This window comes from Tiliqua scincoides, chromosome 2 (assembly GCF_035046505.1).
Source record: "Tiliqua scincoides isolate rTilSci1 chromosome 2, rTilSci1.hap2, whole genome shotgun sequence".
In the NCBI taxonomy this organism is placed as follows: Eukaryota; Metazoa; Chordata; class Lepidosauria; order Squamata; family Scincidae; genus Tiliqua; species Tiliqua scincoides.
The window spans coordinates 12,803,684-12,829,962 of NC_089822.1; the positions used below are offsets into that span (position 1 = coordinate 12,803,684).

A 26,279-nucleotide genomic window follows, 5' to 3' on the forward strand; every position below is an offset into this window, starting at 1 on the left:
TCAGTTGAAGCACCTGGGTTTCAGTTGTGCAACTGGTGATGCATTTAGATCAGAAATCTTAATTAGTATACCAGGTAGAATGTGGTAACCATTTCGCTGAACTAATCTACAGAGCTCATCAGGAACACAGCATACAGGGCCAACTCGAGCACTAAGTGTTTGAATGGAAGATAAAGCTCAGTATATTTTATTGGTATAGAGTATTATTATTTTATCTGTACAACACAATCAATGTACACAACACCTTCTCCCCTATAAACCGAACCCTCCCTGTTAGCCTTCTGGCAAGAGCTGAAGACTTTCCTTTTCCACTTGGCCTTCCCTTCTTAATTAGTTACTTCGGGGTTTTGTGACTATATTTTGTTTTAATGTGTGTGTTTTTATTGTACTATTCCTTATTTATGATTATTGCACTTTATATTTCATTCATATTTTGACACTTTACTGTTTTTTTCACTATGTTTTGCACTGCCTAGTCCCGTTTATTCAGAGGGAAAGGCAGGATAAACAATTTAAATAAATAAACCCTTGTGTTATTGTTGGCAACCTTCAGTCTCAAAAGACTATGGTATCGCACTCTGGTTCTGGAACAGCATCTAGTGTGGCTGAAAAGGCCAATTCGGAAGTGACTATCCCTTCCACACTGGGAGCAAGTGCAGTCTGTCCCTGGTCTGTCTTCCTGGCTATGGGCCTTCCTTCTTTGCCTCTTAGCCTTGGACTGTTGGCCAAGTGTCTCTTCAAACTGGGAAAGGCCATGCTGCATACTCTTTTAAAATCTATCAGTGAGAAACTTTTGGTGATCCCATATATTAGTTGGTAGTAATGCTGCCAAATGAGGACCCAGTCCTATCCAATTTTCCAGTGCGGGTGCAACTGTGCTAATGGGGCATGCACTGCATCTTGTAGTGGGGCAGCAGTCACAGATGTCTCCTTAAGGTATGGGAACATTTGTTCCCTTACCATAGGGCTGCATTGTAGTTGCACCGGGGCTGGAAAATTGGATAGGATTGGGCCCTGAGTTCCCTAAGCTTTGGAACCAACTTCCAAGTACTGTATGGCAAATCTGAAAGCTTTTCTTTTTAAAGTGGGCAGTCAAGACTTTCCTTTATTGGCAAGTGGTTTATAGTTGGATACTATTTTAATTCCATTTTGTGGTTTTAACCTGTTGCCCTACTGTTTTGTATTTGTTTTATGGTTTTATTTATATTTCTAATTATCAGTTGTAACCTACAATTGAAAATGTCAATTGAAAAAGGTGGACTACAAATAATCTAAAGAAACGAATGAACAAGAAAGTGGTAATCCTGACCCAAGGAGTTCATAATCTGAAAATATGACTAGAGGAATGGGAGACCAGTGGAGGCCAAGGGCCAGGGGAATAATCACAGAGGCGAGGGTAGTAGGAGAACCATATAACAGAAAGGACGTGTGGAAAGGCAGTTATGTATATTATTATTAAGACTGTTTTTACTGTATACCACGTTTCAACAACAAAAAAATAGTTCACAGATTGATTTTCTCTGTAAACAAATAACTAAATGGCTCCCTGTCCCCAAGGCTCACAATCTTCAAATATGTAGAAGAGATACCAGCAACAACCATTAGCAAAGACACTGTACTGAGTTGAAGATGGACAGTTACTCTTGCCCTGCTAAATAAAGAGGAGCACCACTTGAAAAAGTTCCTCTTTGCTCAGTTAGCAGGGTATACTTGTGCTTAATTTTGGTAGGGTGTAATACAAAGAATGCAAGTTTAAACCAAAGGCTCCATGGGTGAAGGTTGGGGGTGGGGAAGATGAGGGAGATGTGCAGGTGATAGTTCATCAATGCTATGACAGGGACTGAATAGATTTTTATTTTGTGCTTAGCGTTAAGTAGGAGCTCCTTATGAACATCAAGTTGCTTGCAGAATTCTTAATTGGGGCACTTGTCCGCTGCAGACAGGGTAACTTACTTTTCCTACACAAAAATCATTAGGTGGTAGGTTGCAAGATGTTTGTAGCTCTTTCTCCCCCTTTTCCTTCTTGATTCTCATATTGCAGATGATCATAAAATGTTGACATGCACATTTGAAATGGGTCAGGGAACAAAAAATGCTAACGTCGTCTAAAGTCATTTGAGGTTCACATGAGCTGCTCTTTAAGTGGCTTTCTTGAGATTAAGAAAAATATTGCCGAGCTTTTGGAGCCAACTTCTATTTTTAGGGACTACTGCATATCATCTCAGCTTATACAAGGACAGAAACAATATTAAAATAAGTGCAGTGCTTCTAACATCACTTGTGACTTTCTCTGACCAACACATGCATAGTGGCTGAGTTGCAAATCAAGACTTTTACAACTTAAATCTTGCCTCTGCTGTTAATTTTCACAAGGTTCCGTTAGGCAAGTCTTAGCTGCAAAGTGGGGTTAGTACTAACTCACCTTATGCAACTGTTGTAATAACATAAAGACAGGACATGAGAAGCACTTTAAACACTCAGAAGTCACTATATCATTAAGTATTATTATTATTATTGTTAATCAGATCCAGTCTTTGAGGTTTGCAATAGAGGAGAGCTAAAATTCAAGATTGTTGTGGAAACTAAGCATGATAAAATGCCAGCAATTAATTGATTTAATGAGAAAATATATTTTATGTCTATATTGTTTTTCTGTTAACAGACCAGAGACGACTTCTTGGGTCAAGTGGATGTACCACTTAATCATCTTCCGGTAAGAGATTTTATAACTAGCTACTCTGTTTTGTTAGTACGGCTAACGGTTAGTATGGTTAGTACTAGTACGGTTAGTACGGCTAACGGTTAGTACGGTTTTGTTGCACGGCTTACTCTGACGTAGCCTACTATATTTGTTGGATTTCATATATCATAAGATAAACCTTACTTTTATTATTAATGTGCAATAGTCATGAATCTGACCTGGAACTCCATGTGCAAAGCTCTATGTACATATTGGCTGCCCTCTTGTGAATTGGAGGTTAATGTTCCAGTCCTATGGACACTTGGGAGTAAACCCTACTGAACATAGTGGAATGGTGTATCTCTGAGAAAGCACATATAGCAGCAGTTCTCCAATTCCAAGGGAGTTCGAGCCCCACGGTAAGTCCTTGCGGGGGCAGGGGGAGGAGGCAGGATCCCCAGGATCGTGTAGCTACGGGGGCTGCAGGGGCTTGGCTGGACTTACCAGAGTCTCCTGCAGCCTGTCGGGGGTGTGGGGAACCCTGCACAAGCATCTGCAGGGCTCCCCAGGTCTTCAAAAGTGAAAGCAGAGTGATTGCACTCCACCTCAGCAAAACTGAAAGTGATGGGTGTGGTACTTATGGCAGGTTTGCTACTTAAATTTATCTGTAGGCTTAAATGTTGGTTGGATTATGGTATCTTTGTTGAATAGATTAGAGAGGTGCTGAATCACACAGGACAAATTGGTAGACTTCACAATTAAGCAGAAACTTCATCTCCTCCCACATCAAAATCCATGACACTTCATATTTAACTAATGGCCAGTGGTGGATCTTGTGGGATGCCCACATGCCAGCTGTACTGCAGAGAGCTGCCATCAGCTCCAGGCATAGAATACAACACACAGGCAGTAGCAACCTGCGGATCTGGTGCTAATTGTTCCCAAATAGCAGAAGGAAAGTTCACAGGTGGGGCAGGGGCAAATCGCAGAGGCAGCGACATCCACCAGATCTGGATCCCTCATTCCAGGCCCTACACGCCCCCTTGGACTTATTTACACCAGCAAAATAACTGATGTAGACTTGAGGAGTCCCAGAGGGGATGAGAGGGGTGTGGAGAAGGAGGTAGAGTCGTTCTATTTATTGACATCTTCCAGCCTGCCTGATCCCTGGCTGGCCTGTTGGATGCAGGGGAGGTTGTGTCAGCATCCCTGCATCGCTTGGGCAGACCAAGGATAAGACTGGGCAGTAAGTTCTTTCTGAAAATAGGTGAAATTAGGTGGGCTTCAGAGAAAATATATCCTTAAAAGTATGCATTCACTTTTATTGTTTGATACTGAGTCCCCCCAGCTTGTCAAAATCAACATTTTCCAGGTCACTAAATGCAATAGCTCCTGCTGCTGACACTGAACAAGGGGTTGAGCAGAAACTGCATTTACCAGGTGCCTGTGCAGGGACCAGAATGGACAAATGGTATCATTGGACCAATACCCTTGCAGGATGCTGTTGGCTCTTCTCCTGGCAATGCAAACATAATGTCTTAGACCAGTGCTTCCTAAATTCCTACAAAGGAGTTGGGACCACTAAATGGAGGGATCCCCAGGATCACACTGCTGCCAGGGATGGGAGGGAGGTTTTCTATTTACCTGCAGCCAGTTCTACAGTCCTGGAGTGTCCGGGGTGGGGGGGCAGGGAGATGCAGATAGCCCTCTGGCTCCCCATGCCTGCAAAAGTGTTTAAAAAAAGAAAAAAATTGGCACTTCCAGTTTTCATGACAAAACCGGAAGTGCCCATTCTTTCTTTTTTAAAAAAAACATTTTTGCAGACATAGGAGTCCCTATGGAGGGCTCATTGCACCCCTGGATCCACCAGGACTGCAGCGCTGGCTGAAGGTAAATAGAAAAACACCCTCCCAGCTACAGCAGCAGCACAGGTCTTAGGGATTGCGTTACTGCCTTCCCGCCCTCTCTGTCCCTTTAATTGGGCTTCCCAGGCTGGTGAGTTGTGACCCACCAGTTTGGGAACCACTGCATTAGTCTGGTATTGGCAACTGAACAGATAAATTTTTTTGAGAGATAAGTTATAAGATAAGATAAATAGAAGTAAAGGAATCAACTGTTGACATGAAATAAAGTAGTTAGCATTTTTATTGTACTACTGGTATCAATTTCAGTTATGCCTAGCTTTGATGTCATTAACCAGAGATTATTGTGCTTTTCCTGGATCGCTTAATGCACCACAACTGGTCATCAAGGAACTTGTTATATGCTCTAAATTATTACGTTAACTTTACTTTTGAGAGTCACAGCACTCTATTCAGAAAAATTTCCCATCACTGTTCTAAAAGGAAATCACTTGGGAACTTGTTAGCAGTTATGGATGATTCATATAAGTAATTAGCTTTCTACCATATTCTACTCCTTGTGGAAAAGCTATTAAACCTCCCACATGGCTCTCATGGAATAGCTGTTTCCCTTAATTTTAGTGTCATCAACAATCCATTTTATATACTATGGGTAGGAAAGCAACTTGGTTCCAGTTAAAAAAGGTTGTCTGTCATTTTAAAAACTTAAATCTGAAATATTGACATTGATAGCTTCGTCCCAGATAATGAGAATAACAGAGAACATCACTTTTGGAACAGTCGAAAATAACAGAATCTAGAAAGTGCACGCAGCTCATTTAAAAACAAAACAACCACCAAGAATTCTCAGTGCATTTCAGGCCATAACTTTTCTTCAAGGGAAAGATTTGCAAAAGGCAAAAACATGCAAGTAAAGGCAAATAGTACAGAAGTCTAGATTATGAACTGCTAGCACACACTGTAGGTTGTTTGAGCCTGGCGTTTATGTAATGTAGATGGGTAAGAGATTGAAAGCATCCTAGGAGTGTTCTCCTCCTCCCCCCACTTCTTGTGAGCAACTCCCCCCTCCCTTCAAGGTGCAGAGCAAAAGAGGCCACACAGTTTCCTTGTACTAGTGTAAACACTGATCATGGTTAGTTTTCAAAGCAAGTATGCAGCAAATATGTGAACTGTAGTTTGAAACTAATTGCGGTTGGTATTGTTAATAGTGCCACTCTAACACTGTGGCATGTGTGTTGGCATCCAGTCTCAGAAGACTATGGTATTGCGCTCTGAATGGTGGTTCTGGAACAGAGTGTCCTCTCCAGTGCGCAAAGCCTGGGTAAAGTAGATATGGAGGATAGACTGTTTCCCATGCAGCAAATCCCCCCTCCCCACGTCGCTGAAATGGTCCAATGGAAAGGCAGAAGCCAATATGGTTGGTTCCAGTGGCGTCGCCGGAGTTGCCAGAACGTGACTGTTCAGCCTTGAACTGCCACAGGAATGGTTCGGATGAACTGCCAACCACTGTGGCATGGTTCACTGCAAAAAGGAAATGGAGAAAGAAATTCTTGCAAGTGAAGTGTCCCATTCCTACCAACACAGGAGCTGGTGGACCTGAAGTTACAGGTTTACAAGCAAGGTGGGGGAATTACCCATTTAGGAGGGAAGGCTAGCACTAGAGCTAGGGTTCAACACACAGTTGCTAAAGCAGAAGGGGAACAAGAAAGTCAACAAGGTAGTTATCCAGTAACAAGAAACTAGGTAAGATGGACATTGCATCAACCAGGCAGCAACTGAGGGTTTTTATAGTAAGCTTTGCAGCCCCACTTTTCCTTGGCACATAAGTGGTAGCTCAAATCCTGATAGCATTTAGGTCAGGGTCTCTTTGTTATGTGTGAAGCTTGCCAGGCAAGCACACTACCTTCTCATACTAGTTTCCAACTGCTTCCCCTCCCCCCCATTGGGTTTCAGGAGGTGATAGTGGAAGGATCTATGGTACGGGAAGCCTAGGAATGTGGCAAGGGGTGTATGTCCAAGTGCCTGAATTCAGTGGTTGTGTCCATAAGTGGTACATCCATAGTGGCGCCCTCTAGGAGAAACCAACTGCTCCAGCATGTATTGTTTTTTAGCAGGGAGTGGTGATTCTTCTTCCTCTTCCAAGGAAGATCTATTCGTTTCATGTTCTGGACCGGATAAGTCCTGACAAGAGTTGGAGGGGGAGGATGCCTACTGGTATTCCTTATTTCCCACCTATATTTATCTAATTGGCAGCTTTTTTTTATGGGTTTATATCAAAATTCATATTATCAGGGCTGGCTCCAGGTCTGAGGAGGACATAAAGTTTAGAGTTATGGAAAATTGCTAAAAATGAGCAGAAACATGACATTACCTTAATTTGTATAACAATTTTTTTGTTCTTTATGATATGCTGCTGGGCTTCATTGGTCTCTTTTTCCACACCAGAAAGAATGAGAAAACTTAAACATTACATTCAAAGCTAAGATTAAAATAAATTATTTGCAATGTCTGTGTCTCTATTTTATGGAACTCCTGTACCTTTTCAAATAATTTGCCAGCTCTGTGGAACATTCTCTCTTCACCAGGAGAAACTAGCTTTCTTAACACTGTTCAGAACTGAAACACAGTCCATGTTCCTGACAGAGATTTCAGATACAGTGAAGTTTTTAATGAAAACTAGCTAAGTATTTAGCTCTGCAGGGACTTTGTGGGTAGGAGTCATTTGCGAATATCTTTTGGGAAAGTGGAATAGTTGGAACAGCTACTTTGAGAGTCTCAAGAGCTAGATTGGACTAAAGATATTTTTCACATCACTCAGTTCCTGTTGTGAATGAAGAAAACCTTCATAAATCTGATGTGAAATGGATGTGTCCATCTTGATGGATTACTGAACCGCAACAGCCAACTTCCTGTTTTTACAGTCCCCATATGTGAGCATGTGTAATTTTTTCTGAGATCTGGGCATTAGATAATCACAGCACAGATTATACCTACACTGGGGCAAGTAATGGGGTGCTTTCAGATGTCGTACAGTCTTGAGTGAGTCAGTCTCAGGAGAAGACAGACTGACTAAAGGGAGTAGTGGTTATCATATACCCACTCCTTCCTGCTCCCTGCATTTCCTTTACTAGACCAGCAGCTGAATGGGGAAGAAACCCTGGTTGTTTGTATCCACTGCCATCATCCCAGATTCCTTCCTTGTTCAAGGAATTCCCTGCCCTTGCACTTATGGGTGAGCAAGTGGATGCTTCTCTCTCAGCTCCCAATGAATGGGCCACTGGCAGGGAATAAAGATGACTTACTGAACGTTGGCCAAATATATTACCTTGCTGGGATGATATCAAGTTATCTGATTGAAGTCCCATCCCTGATGTCCCATCCCACTCTTGGTCCAAGCAGACGGGTTTGCTACCCAGTGGACAAATGAACTTGGTTGCAGCACAGAATAGCAGCCCCAGTAAGAAGGGAAACTGAATCCACATCCAGCACATGACTGGAGAATAACGGCATTTCCAAACAAAGAGCTTCAGGATGATTTTGGCAGCTGAACCTCCAAAGGAGCTTCTGGAGAGTTAAGATGTCCAAAAATACAGACAAAAAGGCAAAAATACTTGCCTACTGGGAGAAACAGGGTATTCTTCAATGAGATGCAGTATTAGTGGGAGATTTTCATCCCATATCAAAAAGTAGAGGTACACAGAGGCGGCAATGTTTTACTTTTTTGCACAGAACTTGCCATAACATTATGAACATCTAAAATATCTTAACTAGATATTATACTGTAGAAAAGGGAGCATTGGAATAATCTTGCATTACACTCTAGGCCTCTGATACAGTCTTGTATGTCCTTCCCTTCTCCCCCCCCCCCCACAGTAGTATACACATTTGTGTATTCTTAAGCCTCTAGCTGCATATGTCCGCCTGCTCCCATGAACTGAAAGTTGATTTGGATTAGTAAACAACTGAATAGATGGAGGTCATTTGCTTCTTGCCAGGCAGCTGTTCTGTAAGGGGGAACTTGCTCTTGAGTTTCATCAGCTGCTTTTTTTTTCATGATGCTTGTGTTTCTCTTTGGGTAAGTGCCCCAAGAGGCTGGAAATCTGTGGTGGTCCATGAAGTAAAGAGATATCTAATTCCAGTGGTCTGCATGTGTATGCTATATGCTTGCCCAGTAGCAAGGGATTCTCTGTGCATTCCTTTTTGTGAGATTGTGTTAGAAGCTTCATAGTTGTTCTTGTATGTATGAATTTGTAGGAATTCACCCAAAGGGTTGCTTCTGTACTATGTTTCCATTTGGGTAAATCGCATATCGGGTGTTTTGATAGGAATTATCCTGTTGTCTAACAGGCAACTACATTGTCAAATCAGTCCAGTTGATGGTTGTCACAGCAGTAATGAGTAGAAATGATGAACAGTTTCAGACTGCATTTTAGTGGTTTCTGTTGCCTTCCTTGGTGTCTCGATTGCTATACGTTCATCTTTCTCTGAGATGGTGCAGCTTTGGTGCAGCTGTTCTAGTCTATTTACTTAAGTAATGCAGGTTTTAAAGAAATGTCTGAGCAATTTCATTCTTGGGTTAAGTGACTGCATTAAAAATTTACAACATAGTTGGAATCTTTCCAATTTCTTTAATCAGTATATTTCATTTTATTACTATAATTAATCATTTCTACTTGGTATACAAAGTACATTACAGTTCTTATCTCATTTATCCTTGAAACAACCCTGTGAGATCGACTATTGGCTTAGGAAGAAATATATGAATAATTTTACCGGAAATATTGAAGCTGTGTTGCTTTTTTAGTATTCCTCCTTTTTTATAGGTTCTTGATATTCTGCCAGACGGTTTCCTATTAAACTGATTTGCGATTTAGTTTGCCACTGTTGAGAAACTGTCAGAAAGCTTAACATTGCCAGGGAATGAATTTGCCATTATTATATATAAATACTAACATCGTTTATTTCAATTGTAGTCGTTTGGTTTAAAAGAACAAAAAAAGAAAATCAGATAAGTAAGAATGTATCTGATGGCTTAACAAGTCCTACATTAAGCCTATTTAAATGATAAGTACCAAAGTGCTTCCCTTACACGATGATGAATAACCTTTATGATAACACAGCTTGTAAAACTATCCCCATGTTACAGATGGGAAACTGAACTGAAAGAGAAAGTGCAAGTGCAATTTGTGTATGGCCTTCTAGGGTGTCCATGCCTAGAATGAAAGTTGAAGTAGGGAGTTAGTAGTCAATATCTTACAGTGAACTCCTGTGTGTGTCTTCTCAGAAGTAAATCCCATTGTGTTCAATGAGACATACTCCCAGGAAGGTGCATTTAGGGTTGCAGCCTTAGCTACTGAGCTTTATTACTCTAAGTTGTGATGCCTTCAATAACAGCAAGTGTTCAAATTAGAATATGAAGAAAAATCAGAGATATAAAATCTCTTACTACTTACTGCTTTTCATACCAACCTTTGCATAAGTGCTGACCATGGAGATGTGGAGTTACTTTAATACCCTGTCTTTGTTCTTGAAAACCTCCAAAAAAAGATTGCATAACCTACCAAACCATCTCTTGTAGTTAAGAGTGATTTTCCTAATGTTTAATCTAAATCTACCTTCTTGAATTTTTAACTCCCGGTTTCTTACTATTCGCTAAATAGACTTGGTAAATGATGTGGTTGCCCCTCTCCATTTGATATGCTTTTTTAAATATTTGAATGGTCTCAATATGCCCATCTTTTAATCTTTTTTTCTGTAAGCTAAACATATTCAGTTCCTCCATGAGTTATTTTTTAGACTTATCTGAAGCACTTTTTCTAAATGTCTGTTGAGCTTTTTTGAGTGCTTTTCATGGTAAGATATCTGAAGGCATATTCAGAACACATTATTAGTAAAAATTACATCTTGACTCCTAACATTCTCATTGCTTGTTCATAAATAGCAGCTGTCGAATGAATGAGTGCAACTTGTTGCAGTACTGAAAGAAATGGAAAGTCAGGTACTTCCCTGCTTCTCAGCTAAAGAATTAATATTGGAGCCTAATTCATAAGATAATGTTCTAATGATAAGACTATTATCTTATCAATCTTTTTTACAAAGTAAATAACATGGAACATTCTTTTACAAAGGAATCATTGAACAGGGTTTAATTAGTCCTTCCTGTATATAAGTTCATATTTTAAATGTTCTAAAGGTAAGGTACAGATCAGAAGGGCATCTGAAGTTTCACTGTTCAAAGTTCTTCGCCCCCCTCCATATAAAAGGAATGAAAATGGAGGTTTTAAATGCAAACGTTTAAAGATGTATATGGAGAATGCATCATTAAACAGAATTCAGTGTTTCTTCACTCATATCAGTCTACATAGAGAGAGCATCAAAGGACTCGATGCTACAAGCTGTCCCTGTAAGCAGAGGTGACCAAGAAGCTTGAAGCACTGGCTTCCCTGTTACCATCCCTGTGCTCCTAGGAAGCCAGACTTACACTCAGTCAAGCAGAGGCTTGTAAAAGGAGTGGATGTGTTAGCTGGCTAGATTTCTTACTCATTGTGTTAGCTTTAGCAGCTTATTTTCCTGATTCTTCCTTCTCCAAACTGCTGGGGAAATTTAGCCACAAGAGATAACAGAATGAGCAAGAGAACCAGACAGTTGCTTAAAAAGAAGTTGCGTAGCTGAGGGCAAGTCTGCTGCACTTACTGCCTTCCCAGAACACAGCAAGAACTAGTGCTTCAAGCATCTCAAGTCATCTGTGCCTGGAAGCTTGTGGGAAGATGTGTTCAGGGTTCCATAGCAGCAGAGATGCATTAGGTCAGTGGTAGAGGCCCTGCATGTGGTTAGGTTCGCTCCCTGACATCTCCATTCAGGGCTAGGAAAGTCCCACCCTCTTGGAAACTCTTGGAGAGCCACTATCAGTCAGTATCCACCAGCTAGATGAACCAGTGGTGTGATGCAGTGCAAGGCACTATGTTCCTATGTGAGTAATGTAAAGCATGGTTCTGCATTATATTGATGTGGGAAAGGAATTGCTAAGTGTAATGTATTTACAAAAAAAATGCGAATACATTTTTGAATTTGACAATTTAAGTTAAATATGATTAAATAGTTTCAAAATGCTATCTTTAAAAAAAAAGGCCTCTGGAAGGCCAGTTCATAAAAATAACAACCACCTCACATTGCACAGACCTTTGGTACAAATCGTATCATGTGCAACCAACTGGCAACAGCCACAGCAGCTCCTTGCTTTTAAAGAAATGAGATGAGAAGGATGGAGGAAAGGTCTCTACTAGCAACTACTTGGCCAACATTGTTCCCATTGAATCTGCACCATGAAAATGTCTACTTCACGTGCAAAAGGGGAAAAGCCCATTATTAGAGTGCTGCTCTACTAAATTGACAAATGTGATTTCTTTCAATTTACAAGGAGCTACATGCAGCAGTTCGAGAAGTCAAAAGGTTGCCTCAGGCATGAAATATTGTTTTGTAGCAAGGTTTGTTGTGGGGGAAAAAAAGACTTTGCATCTCTGACCATCAGAGCAGTGGATTGTTGAGCTCTATTAGTGGTGTTCAGGGTGACACCTAGTGGAAGTGTTCAGTTAATAGTACACTATATTTACCAAGTGAGGCAGAGTTCCTTTGAATAATCACTTCTCACCTTGAAAAATGTTCAGAGCTCCTCCTATATTTTCACATATTTTGTATGTATCTGTTCTCGAGCATTAATGACTTAATTTTATTATTGCACTAACAGACTGAAGATCCAACCATGGAAAGGCCTTATACATTTAAAGACTTTCTTCTCAGGCCAAGGAGGTGAGGACCTTTTAAACACAGCTTTTGTTTTTTCAAAAAGTTCATTTCTAAGAAATTACTTTTGTAGATTGGAAGACTATCATGCATCTCCTTTAAACAAATGTAATTTTTTTTTTTTTTGTAGTCACAAATCTCGGGTAAAAGGGTTTTTGAGGCTAAAGATGGCTTATATGCCAAAGAATGGTGGCCAGGAAGAAGATGGTGACCAGAGGGAAGATTCTGAGGTAAGGCGGCTTAATTCAGGCATTTTCCATGTTTTTTATTACTCCTGTAACCTATAGGAATTCTAGAAATAGAACTGACTTGCAGATAATAGTGACGAGGTCACAGTTAGAGTTTCACTAGGACAATTGCACCTACTAGTCTTAAGACAGGAGCAACTGTGCTATGCAACTAAGGGGCAATCCTAACCCCTTATGTCAGTGCTTTCCAGCACTGGCATAGTGGTACCAATGGAACATGTGCTGCATCCTGCAGTTGGTTGGCACTCACAGAAGCCTCCTCAAAGCAAGGGAATGTTTGTTCCCTTGCCTCAGAGCTGCATTACCCTTATGTCAGTGTTGGAAAGCACTGACATAAGGGGTTGGGATTGCACCCTAAGAATCTATATCTAGTTATTTTCATGTCTGCATGTTCCAGAGAGGAGCAGCATTGAATCTCATCTGGAATGTCCATATGGTTTATAGATTTCCATTTTGGAACCTGAATTGAGTCCTTCCAGCTCTCATTTGAGACTTTAACCATGTCTTCCTGAAAATTGCTAACTCAGAAGGCAACTCTTATGAGGGCTGAAGGGGTTTCAGAACTAGGGGCCCTGCCATCCAGCCTGAAGCTGTGTATAGTGTTATTGGTTAAAAAAAACTGGAAATGTTCACATTTCCAAATGGTCTAGACAATGCATCAGGCTGGCACAAGGAAGACTGCCCCCTAGGTATGACAGCACATTCCTTGAGGTGAGTGTCGACATTGGCAGTATTCACAGTAGTAGTTTTTTGAAAGACATCTGTAAGGCATCAACTTGGGCTGCCCTGCACACCTTTCTTCATCACTACAGAATTGATAAATTCTCCTCCTCAGACATGACCCTCAGGAGAAAAATTTTGCAAAGGATGCACTCACTGAATTTTTGTCCCAGAGGAGAACCTACCCAGGGCTGGTATGGTTATATGCTCTGGAGCTTCTGGAATGCCCTCCAGAAGACATAGAGAATAGAAATTGTCTTCACAGTAAGAATTGTCACTGTAATTTTTATCTTTTTTCTTTTTTTTTTCCAGAAAAAGCACTTTAAAGTTTGCTTGGCAACATAAATTCTTCCTTTTACTTCTTGTGAAAGAGAGAAGTAGAATATTCTGGGAATTAAGTAAACCAGATCTTTGCTTACTATGCAAATCAGATTTTACTTGTCCTGTCCATGTGTGTTGGCAACCTTCAGTCTCGAAAGACTATGGTATTGCGCTCTGAATGGTGGTTCTGGAACAGCGTCTAGTGTGGCTGAAAAGGCCAGTTCGAGAGTGACAATCCCTTCCATACTGGGAGCAAGTGCAGTCTGTCCCTGGTCTGTCTCCCTGGCTATACAGTAAATAATACCACTGTATCTCCCTTTCCTGCACCAGAGATGCTGAACATAAAAAAGCACTTTAGAGATTGCCCAATAAAAACAAGTGCTTTTTATAAAAAAACAATAAAAATTACAGTGGCAACTCCTTAACCTCACTCTATCCCATGTATTTCTGAGGTAATTAAGGGACTGACACCGAAATGTGAGAATTAGGAAAGATACCCATTGAATGTCAAGTGTCTGTTACAGGGTCACACAAGTGAAAAACATCCTCAACCACTTGAGTACAGAACATTCCAGTGAGGCAGACAGAGGAGGAATTTCAAAAATGAATTGTGAAGTTCATGTGACCCTTTCAACACAATGCAATTTGGTTTACTAAGATGATGAATGCTAAGCCTGCAGCAAAACTATAATCGAATTGTTTTGCCATACTTCCAGGTCATAGCTTACTATACAACTGACTCCTTGACACCTTGGTGAGCCATTGCCTTGGTGTCCAGTGAAGCACTATGGTTCTTTGTGGTGGGCTTATTGCTCACTGCAAGCCAAGCAACCCACATTGTAGCCCATGAAAAGTGCTGTATTAGACAACCATGATAAATGGAAAAATTTTCTATTAGAATGGGATCTTCTTATATGATGAGTGAATCAGATTTGAGCTATTTCAGTCTTCATTCACAGCAATGGCAGCTAGAGTATAGTATTGTTTTCAGACTCATTAAATAAATGTCAATTCCAGGATATGAACCAAACCGGAATTCCTACTCAATGTTGCTTTGTCACTGTTTGTAACTGAATTACTCTTTGACGACTAATTGTTCAATATTAGTGCTACATAGTAGCATTGAATTTCCGAAATGAAGCTGAAATAAATTTTTTATTCAACAACGAACAATGTTAAACACAAAGAAGTACTTGTCTATTCTGGAGAGAGCTAACCTCAGGCATCTAGTACTTTGGAAACTGTTATGTTTTAACTACTGCAATATATTTTGTGTGGGCTGCCTTTGAAGATGATGGGCAAACTGCACTGGTGCTGAATGGTGTAGCCAGCCTCTTGACATAAGTATTTAAGAAGTTCGTTGCTGGATCAGGCCAAGGGCCCATCAGGTCCCTGTATCTCACAATGGCCCAGCAGATGTCTTGGGGAGCACCCACGACAACAGTAAACCTGCATCCTGTCGCTGGTCCTTTGCACCTGACATTCAGAGGTTGGCTACCTCTATAACCCTGACGTTGCCTACAGTCAATGTGGCTTGTAACCTGTGATGGACCTTCCTTCATAAATCTGTCTATTCCCCTTTTTAAGGCATCTAGTCCAGGTACCATCATAACCTCCTGTGGCAAGGAGTTCCACAGGCCCAGGTTGGTTTGCTTTTTCCTCAGCCTTTGTTTTGCCATGTCTTGTCATGTCTTGACTGATGGCAGAACCTACATGATCTTTTTTTTAGTTCTTAGTAACCTTCCATTTTAACAAAGTATAAAACGTAAATATTACAGCTTTGATGTGAAAAATATTGACACTGCTTTTCTCCTGTCATATTACAAATAACTAAAACCACAGGCATTCAAACTCAGTGCTTTAAAATTTAATTTTGTGCTTTCATTTTTCCACTATGAAGCATGGCTGGGAGGTGGTTGATTCCAATGATTCTGCCTCTCAACGTCAAGAGGAGTTACCACCACCTCCCTTGCCTCCTGGATGGGAAGAAAAAGTGGACAATCTTGGACGTACCTATTATGTCAACCATAACAATCGGACAACACAGTGGCACCGACCAAGTTTGATGTAAGTGTACTTCTTCACACAAAATGTTGTTAACTTGTGGAATTCACCGCCACAGTAGCTCACATATCTTTTAAAAGGGATTAGAGAAATTCATGGTGGGTAGTTCTATTACTGGCTGTTGAGCATGGTAGCTAAATAAAACTTCTAAGCTGAAAGGCAGTTTACTTCTGAATATCATGCAACAAATTCCAGGAGCAGTCTTTGGCTTTTATACTTCAATTGTAGATTCTTTGGAGTTTTCTGGCTGGCAACTGTTAGAAACAAAATGCTGGTCTAGATGGACCCTTTGTCTGATCCAGGTGGAATCTTCTTAAGAGCGACCTTGGTGTTCTAAGAGGGCTGTGACATACACACAGATAGAAACCTGTGACTATCAGTGATAAGGAATACATTCCTGCACCCTCAGTGTTAGAATGGTAGAAGAATAAAGTGGGTATTCAGTTGCTCTTGTTTGTGCCTGCTGTACTTCCTTGATCGTTCATGGAAGCAGTGTGCTGGAAGAGAGAGGGGCTCATTGCATTGTCCCACAAAGACTATTCTTGCTGCTGTTGTTGGTTGAGTTAATTTTCATCTTTTAATTGTCTACAGCAGCAATTTTCAACCAGTTTGCCACAGCATATTGGTGTACCATGAACGGTCTACAGGTGTGCCATGGGAGTTTGGGGGAGAATCATTTATTAGTAGGGCCATTGAGCCCCCCATCAGCCCCATGGTGTCAATTGTCAAAAAACCGACAGTGTGCCTGGACAATTTTAGTGCCTTGCCAGTGTGCTATGAGATGAAAAAGCTTGAGAATAACTGATCGAGAGTTAGACAAAAGTTATAAAGGAATAGGTAGCTTCTCTTTCAGATATTCCTGTCACTACTTGGCATATGATGTTGTCCACCCACTTTGCTTGGCTGTTTCATCTGTCATTATCCCACCCTTCCCCAAAGGAGCTCCATTCAGCTGCACAACACAACAGCCTTGACAGACTGGTTGGGCTGAGAGAAAAGTGCCTTGCTTAAGGCTATTAATTGGGTTTCATAGCTAAGCTGGGATTCATAGCTAAGCCGGGATAATGCCAGATGCAAGGGAGGGCACCAGGATGAGGTCTCTTGTTATCTGGTGTGCTCCCTGGGGCATTTGGTGGGCCGCTGTGAGATACAGGAAGCTGGACTAGATGGGCCTATGGCCTGATCCAGTGGGGCTGTTCTTATGTTCTTATGTTCTTATTTGAACCTGGGTTCCCTATATCCAGACTCGGCATGATGCCTGCAGGGAATTTAAGTAGAGGAATGCAGAGCCAGCACACTGGTCTGTAAGAAAAACAGGTGCCATTTGGGTTGAATAATACACTTTTCATCAGATTGTTGTATCTTTAATGAAGCAGCACTGAAAGAAGTGTCCTCTCACTTGACAGTTTGGCAAATGTTTGGTCATCATACACCACTTCAGAATCTTAGGGCCCAATCCAGTTCCAGGCCAGCGCTGGTGTCCCATTCACTGCCTGGGAGACAGCTGTCACAAATGTGCTGTAAGGCACATCGTGGTGGCCAGAAGGATGAAGTCATCGGTGGGGAGGCCAGTGCCAGCGTGCACTGGGTCTCCACACCGGTCAGAGGACCTCCAGGAGCCATTGGCAATAAGTTCCTAACCGAGTGGTTGGAGGGTGGAAGAAAGGTAGTGCAGAGATGAAACTGAATGAGGAGGAGGGCAGGAAGTAAATCGCATTGTGTTCAGTGGGGCTTATTCTTAGTTAAGTATGTATAGGATAGTGGCCTTACAATAATCTTATTTCATGTCATTTAAAGTTATTTTTCTTTCATATGATAAAGAAGGCCCTTGTTACCAAAAGCTCTGGTTACAGTAAATGTATTAGAATTGGATCCAGAGAAATGCTTCCATGATCAAGACCATGCTCCATGGACACAACCTCTTTCCAAGAACAGAGAAGTGTTTCCCTTGTGCAAAGGACCTTTGCATAAGCAGCCTGCCCCTTCCATTCTTGGACTTCCATGAACAGAAGTGTTACTCTGGATGTTATCTTTAAAGTGCCAAGAAGCTCCTAAATAGATTCACTGTAAAAGGCTTATTATGATTATTCTTTGGGGATATTTTGTTTTTAAAGTGAAAATTGTGCTTGCACCATTTGGCCTTTAATGTTTTAGTTTTGTCATTACAGTAAGTAAAGGATGGTTTAGTGTGAAGAATCTGGCTGTTTCAGTTCACACTGAAATTAATGCTAATATTGACTATAAAAAGCAATACCTTTTTATTAATAATATTACAGTAAAGGGCTTGTGTTTTAAGGTTATCAATCTGCAAATATAAATATTTATTTTGTGATGCTTTTTCACACTAGCTCTCCCTTTGTTTGTAGTGACTGTAGTTCCTTTGTTGTTTTCCTCCCACCTTCATGCAACTCACAGCCTGGTCCATCGCTGTAGTTTAAACCAAGGTTTAAACAAGATTTACTGTTACGTGCAGGCCACCATCTTAAATACACACAATAGGGAGTAAACGTATTTAAACCAAAAAGGTTTATCTCTGAGTAAAGATATATAGGATTTTGTTATTTAAACCCTGTTGACTTCAGTGAACAAACACCATGATTTGAAAGGCTCTTTATAAATTTAGTTCCACCATAATTGTCCCATAGCTGGCTTCTGATGTAAATTGGCTTAAATTTGAGCACTTTATGTTAATGGATTGGATCCCATGGAGGGTTTGTGCAAGAACAATGGCACTTCTGCTTTCATAAGGGGAGATATGACTTTCACTGATGCTGGCATGCTGCTATTTAACTCTCAGAATCGGCTTTGGGAGGATCTGTGTGTTACGTGCTGTGGGAGCAGGGGAAGATGAGAGATACTCAGAATGGGGCTAACATCTCTCACAGTTCTGGATCCAACTCATTGTGTGGACTGTGCAGATAGATTATCACACCCTTTGGGAAAGGGGCCTATTCAGACCATAGTTGTTTACAATGCAGATTCTTAGTTTACTTTTAGGGCCTTTTTTGACAGCCTTTCTCTCAACATTTCAATTTAATTTTGTGCAATAAAGTCTTCTTTTTCTTTTTAATACCTCCCTCTGTTGAATTCTTCCAAAAAAATTTTGTGTTGTGAAGCTGCAGTATAAGAAGATTATCCCTTTAGGACAGGAGGGCAAGTTCTTTTCTTGTTTCAACAACCAAATGTTTGCAATGGGATTAGTTCCATGCTATTCACACTTCCCTTTGGGAAGTTAGGGAGTGGTCTGCACTTTACAAGGGACTTTTGATTAAAAGAAGTTCAGCAGCTGATGTGAAATGTTTTCTGTTCCATATATAGAGCAAAGTATCTCATTTTTGAGGAGGTATGTATGTATGTACTGTATAGCAGTAGTATTGCAGTATTGGTTGAGAGGACAACCTGCTCACCAGCAGCTAAGGACTGAAGAAGAAGAGTATTGTAGTACGGTTGATGCTGTTATATGCTCATTCCTTGTGCCTATAAAGCTTTGTTGTGGGGTCTGAATAAGCTCAGTTGACAAGGAAATACTAAATCATCTCATTGAGTTCTGAGTGGGACAAACCATTCGACATTAACAGAAGAAAATAGGGACACACTTGTAGCATCCTTTTTCTCATATCAAAATTCACTGCTCAAGGACTCTCTTTCCCACCTTGTTGAAGTCTCCACTCTACCACCTGCAGCAGTCTGTCCTGTGCAGATTTAAAAGCTGGAGTGGGTGGGACAAGTGTTTGTTCTGTAAAGATAGAGTAGAAAAACGTGACCTTACATACATTACTGTCAGATGAAAATCAAGACCCTCAGCTGAAACATGAAATAACAAACTGTTATAGGGCCTTAGTTCCTCATGTGCATGTATTTACATGCATGTGTGCAAGAGACAAGACACATACCATCCACATTAGATAGGGTTCAGCCTCATCTTTAAATCTTTGAAGACAGCAGCTTATCCTATTTTAAAAAGATATCCCTCAAAGGCAAAAACTGGCAACCTAACAGATGATAAACTCCAGAAACTAGGTGCTGTCCTATGTCAATAGGGTCATATGTCATAAATGGTGAGATAGTCAAGAGGCTTGCACTGTATCCAACACAGGATAAGGGCCCAAGGCGGCTCAGCGAGAGGCAAGGGGAAATGTTTCCCCTTACCTCCGAGTAAGACACCCTTTATCCCTATTGGTCTCCTCAGACGTGTGCCACCTCCTGAGGTGGCACAAATCCAAGGAGAGTGGAGCAGCTTCAAGCTGGATCCCAGCCCTGCTCCCGTTCCCCACCCGCCCACCCCTGAGGCTACCCACCACCTGTCCTCCCCCCGCCCAGGAACGCCTCCCGCCTCCTCCCAGCCCACCCTAGAGGCTTGCGTCAGCCCAGCCGGGCTGCCACAAGCCTCACCAAGGAAGCCAGCGCAGAGGCTTGTGTCAGCCGGCATACCTCCGTGCACTGGCCCGGCTTCCTCCCGCGGAGGCACGAACATGCCTTATGGCATGTCTGCGACTCTCCTGGGCCAGTGCATTGGACAGATTGCTCCCTAGGTAGTATTACCAACAAGAGAAATTGGCGTCTTTCTCATTAAGCTTTAGCAATATGACTATTAGTTCTGCCCCCCTCATATTACTGAAGTATATAAACTTGTAATTTATGTAATCTTCTTACTATGTTGAAGGAGTTTTTTCATGTTCACATTTCAGCATTTCTTATGATTACCTTTCTAAAAATACAAGAAGCTTAACTTCAAATGTCACGCATAATTAAGTGGTGCATGAACTCTGCTGACATCAGGCATTAGTATAACATCCAGTTATATTTTGCTTTTTGACAAATAGCTACTTTTTTCCTCAGCGATATAAATATTGCAGCAAAGTCATTTGTTTTTCCTTGCACCTGAATTTCTGCTCATCACTTATGCCGTGTGGTTTCTACCTTCCAACGGTGTTTTTATTTTCTTTTTGACACTTCCACTAATATTTATGAGAACACCTGGGTACCGTTTTGATTATCAGTTTATTGAAATACCTATTCCAATTTGCAGTGGGACAGGAGACGTTGATTTATTAAGCTCCCCATGTTTGAAGTTTCAGATTCTAACCATTTAATGGTGAAGCTGTGCTACGGAATGAGCAGAACATTGGTAATGTGGACCGTGTTCCCTCCTTCAAAGCTAGTTGAATCGAACAGTTAGTCCATCTAATCTGAATGGCTTAGATCAATGGTTCCCAAACTAGCGTCATGACCCACCAGCCAGGGAAGCACTTGGGCCTGGCCCTCAAGAAGCGGGACAGGGTGAGGGGACGGCAGTGATGTGATCCCCAGGATTGTGCCGCTGCTGGGGACAGAAGGGGAGTTTTTACAGCCAGCGCAAGCCTTCAGGGTGAGCGGGGAGCCCTGTGGACACCTCTGGAGGGCTCCCCAAGCCTACGATTAACTAAAAATAGTTTTGGAAACCACTTTCAGTTTCATGATAGAGAACTGGCAGTGGTTTCTGATCACTATTTTTTAGTTTATCAGAGGTACATGCTTTGCTGCTGACTTGAGACCCTTGTCAAGCAGAGCTCTTGCTCTGCTAGAGCTATGGACGTTGTTCTTTGTTCAGTTGGACAAGGAAGATGTTGGCATCATTTCTCTTAACCTGTAACAGTATTATCCAGTTCTTTCATCTTTGAATTGCATCCATCAATTAAGATATGATCTATTGCACTGCAGTCTGGCAGCCTTGTACATCAGCTTGAGTTAATAGCTGGAGGCACAGAGATAAAGCTGTAGTAATAGCTTTGGTAGGGTGTTCTCACCCTCTTAAATTTTTAGAAAAAAAAAAGACACTTCTTAAATGATTACCATTTCACTTTATTCCATTTCATATTAAAGAAGCAAAAATAAAATAAATGTTCACTAGAACTATGCAGCATTCCTTTCTACCTGTTATGTTTGGAGACTGGCTATGGGGATTTCTTTGTTTTACAGCACAGATTGCTTCTACTTAATTTAACTTACCAGACATACAGAGATTAATGTAACTTCATTAATTAATATCAGATTCACTATGGAGACTTTACAGGCATTGGAAATTGTGATTTTTAATTTTGGCATATGTTAAGCAGTACTTCCTATGTTCATACTGTGTCCCAAATATCATTATTCTCTTGTTAACACAACATTCCAGGGATGTGGCATCTGAATCTGACAACAACATAAGACAAATAAATCAAGAGGCTGCTCACCGAAGGTTTCGATCTAGGAGGCACATCAGTGAAGACTTGGACCCAGAACCTTTAGAGAGTGGAGACATACCTGAAGTATGTGCAGGGCTTGAAATGGCCTGTTTACCGTTGCCCTAAGTGATTTTACAGAAGATCGTTATACTAGAACTAAAGCTTCCAAAGAAATATGTTTGAAAGACACAAGTAAAAAGATAAAATATGTAACCGAGTAAAGAAAACATCTTGCCCCCATTTTTAAGGCCTGTTACTCTGGTTAATATCTACCTGCTTCCCAGTGATCTTCCTTGATGAGTAAAGTTAATTAGGTGTTAGGAAAGCTAGGTTGATTGCTTGTTTGTTTACAGTTTGGTTCAAGCTTCAGTCCTATGCATGTGTACTTTGCAGTATTAATACTGTTAATAATAATACTTTGAAGTAAGCCCGTAAACTCAGTGGAGTTTGCTTATGGGTAAACATGCTTTAGATTCATTAGTATTTAGGTGTATTTATTTTGAAGACTGTTTATCCTGCTTTATGTATCAGCAGTGATCCAAGTGGCTTACAAATGTCGGTAAAACCCATAGAGTTCAGAAGTGAAGACGCACCATTTTCACCTGTTGCCTGTGCTTGAGCATTGTATTGAAATCTTGTTAAAACAATATGAAACAGCACCCATAGAGGAAAAGCAAAACATTCAAACAGTTAGGTAATAAAGCAGGAAAAAGGTCCTGAATATTTGCAAAAGCAAATATTCTTGAGAAATGTATTTGGGCTCAGCTAAAGATAAATTGCCTGGAAGAAGTGAATATTGTTTCATGGACCAGATAAGTAATAAATGTTCAGACATTGTTAAAGTTCAGACATATTAAAAAGTGGTGTGATAACTAGTTCAAACTGGTTTAAAAACATTTCATGCAGAGTATGAAACCAGGGCTTCTCAGACTAAGGGGTCACGACACCCCAGCCTGATGGCCCTGAACTCTTTCCCCTTAAGGGGCAGGGGGGAGGCGGTGACGTGATCCCCAGGCTGCAGGGATTGGCATTTACTTACCAGTCCCTGCTGCAGCCTCCCAGGGATACGGGGGGCCATTCGTGACCCTGCGCAGGGCTCCCCAACCTTCAAAAAGTGCAAACGGAGTGATCACACTTTACTTCCGGTTTTGCAGAGGCGGGACGTGATTGCTCTGCTTTAACTTTCTGAAAGCTGGGGAGCCCTGTGGATGGTCGCGCATGGCTCCCTGCACTCCTGGGAGGCTGCAGCAGGGACTGGTAAGTGCATGCTAGTCCCTGCACCCCCCTCAGCAATGTGATCCTGGTGATGGTGTTGCTGCCTTCCCCACCCACGCAGGCAGTTAGTGCAGTCCTCAAACTCCCTGAGAGTTTGAGAACCGAAGCTATAAACAAATAAAGTGGCAATACTATTTTAACTATAAATTTTTGTAGTTAGGTGCATACAACAGAATAAAAAATAACAAAATAAATCATTAATTATGCCTTTTCAAGCTGAGTGGCTATTGAACTGCTTCTTCTGAACCAGTTGTCTCTTTTTGTATTTAGGGGCTTGGTTCTGATTCATGGCAACCATGAGATTTTAGCTTACAGTTCCGTTTTGGTTCAACTAAAAAAATCCTATTTGAACTGCTTTTTGAGATCAGGTTTGGTTCGACTTCTTTCAGGATTCAAGGCAGTGGGGCATTGTAAAATTTCATCATCGCTCTTTCTGTAACTACTACCTTAAATTCCCCCCCCCCCGATACGAAATCGGCTGTACAGTATGTTAAGAGAAAAGCTGGTAATCAAATGCTAATCATGATGACTCTTTAAAAAGTACATATTGGTTCTCTAAGTTCATATGATAACAAAGCTGCTTAGAATGTACATACTACTTGGCATGATAGAGCAAGGACTTATGGTAGGGAAAGTTGCCTTTCAGCATACTTAATCACAGGAGCTCTCCTTTTCGACAGCCTTGGGAAACGATTTCAGAAGAAGTGAATACAAGTGGCGATTCCTTAAGTCTGTCCTTGCCACCCCCGCCTGCTTCCCCCATCTCTCGGACCAGTCCTCAGGAGCTATCTGATGAATTGAACAGAAGACTTCAGATCACTCCTGATTCAAATGGGGAACAACTCTCCTCTATTATTGTAAGTAACACTCCACAACTATCCTTCCAAATATGTCCAATCTTATTGCTGAAATTCTTTGGAAAGTTCAGAGGTGGAGATGCTCCATTTTCACCTGTTTCCCTGTGCTTGAGCATAATATCGGAATCTAACTAAATGTGAATGAATCTTAAATAATGTTGTTCAAACAGCCCACCCTGTGCGCCACTGCGTGGATGTCAGCATTACAGCATTGCAATGGAGAAGCTGGTTGAGGGGTGTCAGGCTGACCTGTATATGCTAGCTGCCTCATAGCCCCCTGTGAGACTCCTCTCTGCCACACCAGCTTTGTTACTGTAGTGTTTCTGTGAGCCTTTGGGGGTCACGTCCACTTAGGAAGAGAGTTTGAGATCCAGTGGCCGCCAATTCCATCTCGTCCTGCTTCCATCCTGCTCTGCTGTCTGCCCCTTTTCCAACTCTCCACTAGCGGGGTTGTGGTGGCAGCTGTTGTATGCCCCATTGACAGTGGCACTCAGCTTTCCAGCTGCTGTATTTGCATCTGTGCAGCAGCCACTGGTGGAAGGGCTTCTATAATGGCAGGGCAGTCTTTGCACTGGAGTACCTGGCAGTACACTGTCATTTCCCAGGTATAGGATTGTTGTTGGCATCCTTCAGTCTCAGAAGACTATGGTGTCACGCTCTGAATGGTGGTTCTGGAACAGAGTGTCCTCTCCAGTGCGCGAAGCCTGGGTAAAGTAGGTATGGAGGATAGGCTGTTACCCATGCAGTAAATCCCCCTTCTCCACGTCGCTGAAATGGTCCAATGGAAAGGCACAGACCAATACGGTTGGTTCCAGCGGCGTCACAAGAGTTGCCAGAACGTGACTGTGTTCAGCCATGAACTGCCTCAGGGACTCCGGCTCCAGATTTTGCCTCGAGGTTGACTCCTGAAGCCTTTTCCATAACTGGATATAGCCACAAGGCAGTGGAGGTTTGGGATCAGAGTTTTCCTTCTCTCAAATGAGCTGCCTTCCCAGGCTGACGAGTCCCATCTACCCGGTGGCTGTTTAGTCGCCTCTTACAACAAGTACAGCCAAACTGAGGGCCTATTCTTATCCCCAGCCCCCAGGGGTTTACACCATAAATATATAAAGGGCATACATGTTAGTTGAAGTTCAGAAAATACTGGAACCAATCTGAGGTTTCACATGATTCTCCAACGCTCATGTGCAGCTCCCAGAGAGCATGAGATTCTCTATTTACTGCTGAGTGCTGTGTGCACAAGGAGTCTGGATAAGTGTGTATACATCTCTCTTACTCTAATTAAAATAAGATCATTTTAAGTACACTAAGGTTGCATTCTTGGGCACAGTTACTTGGTACAGGTAACTAAATTCAGCAAATGTGCATTGAATTGGGTTATATAATTTCTGTCTTCTGTAAACTCCATTTACCATGAAGAGAAGCTTGTTCTATTTAAGACTAACTTTCAGTAAGTTTTTTTTCTAATAAAAGATTACAGAGATGGTCAAAATGTTTAAAGTGCTTCACTGAGATAAATATATGAAGCGGCAGGTGGAAATTGCCCTTTTTCTGTCTTTTCTGCTATTAGTAGTAGACAGTTATCCAAATAAAGCAAGATTTTAAAAACTTATGCTCACGTAGGCATTTTAACAGATTGAATATTTGACCTCACAGAGTTCAGCTCCATCCAGATATGAAAATACAAAGGATATAACTGTTGTATAGTTTGTTTGTGATAAAATCTGAGTAATTGGAAGCCATCTGGCATATGTTAAGAGTTTTGTGCCAGTTCCCTGAACTCAGCAGTCACATTTAATAGGCTAGGATGGATATGGGCAGGGATAAGGAAACTGTTACACCCTTTTAATTGAAAAAGAAGCAATTGTGAACACTGAATGGTACAGAAGAAATGAAGTATATCACAGTTTAATGGGACACCTTATCAGCTTTCCTTTTGTTCATTTGAATGTGGCTTTAAAATGTTCAGCAAATATGCATATTGGGTCCAGAAACAAACAGTCTTAGATTTCTTGGAAGTCAGTGAGGTCCTGTTTAAATGGTCACCATTCCCATGCATGATTCCATAAAGAGATAATTGGAGATTGATGTATTTGTTTAATTGAGAAAGTGCTTTCTGTAAACTGCTAATGATAATGATAAAGATGATATAGCATAGTGAAATGCTGGTGGATTAGTGTAACACATTTTGGATATGATCATTTTGGTTTATCACAAGTTGGCCTGAAATATATGAATCATTTGAA

The 26,279-nt window shown here is 41.3% G+C and overlaps 1 protein-coding gene across 9 annotated transcripts in view; it reads left to right on the forward strand.

Moving 5' to 3' along the window:
* NEDD4L (NEDD4 like E3 ubiquitin protein ligase) overlaps nucleotides 1-26,279 on the forward strand; it is a 267,298-nt gene that overhangs the window by 180,174 nt on the left and 60,845 nt on the right. For all 9 annotated transcript variants that reach the window (XM_066616668.1, XM_066616669.1, XM_066616670.1 and 6 more), the window contains 6 exons: nucleotides 2,663-2,713; nucleotides 12,287-12,348; nucleotides 12,473-12,572; nucleotides 15,532-15,698; nucleotides 21,853-21,985; nucleotides 23,857-24,033. In XM_066616668.1, coding sequence (XP_066472765.1) covers nucleotides 2,663-2,713; nucleotides 12,287-12,348; nucleotides 12,473-12,572; nucleotides 15,532-15,698; nucleotides 21,853-21,985; nucleotides 23,857-24,033 — 690 coding nt within the window. The remainder of the gene's footprint in view (nucleotides 1-2,662; nucleotides 2,714-12,286; nucleotides 12,349-12,472; nucleotides 12,573-15,531; nucleotides 15,699-21,852; nucleotides 21,986-23,856; nucleotides 24,034-26,279) is intronic.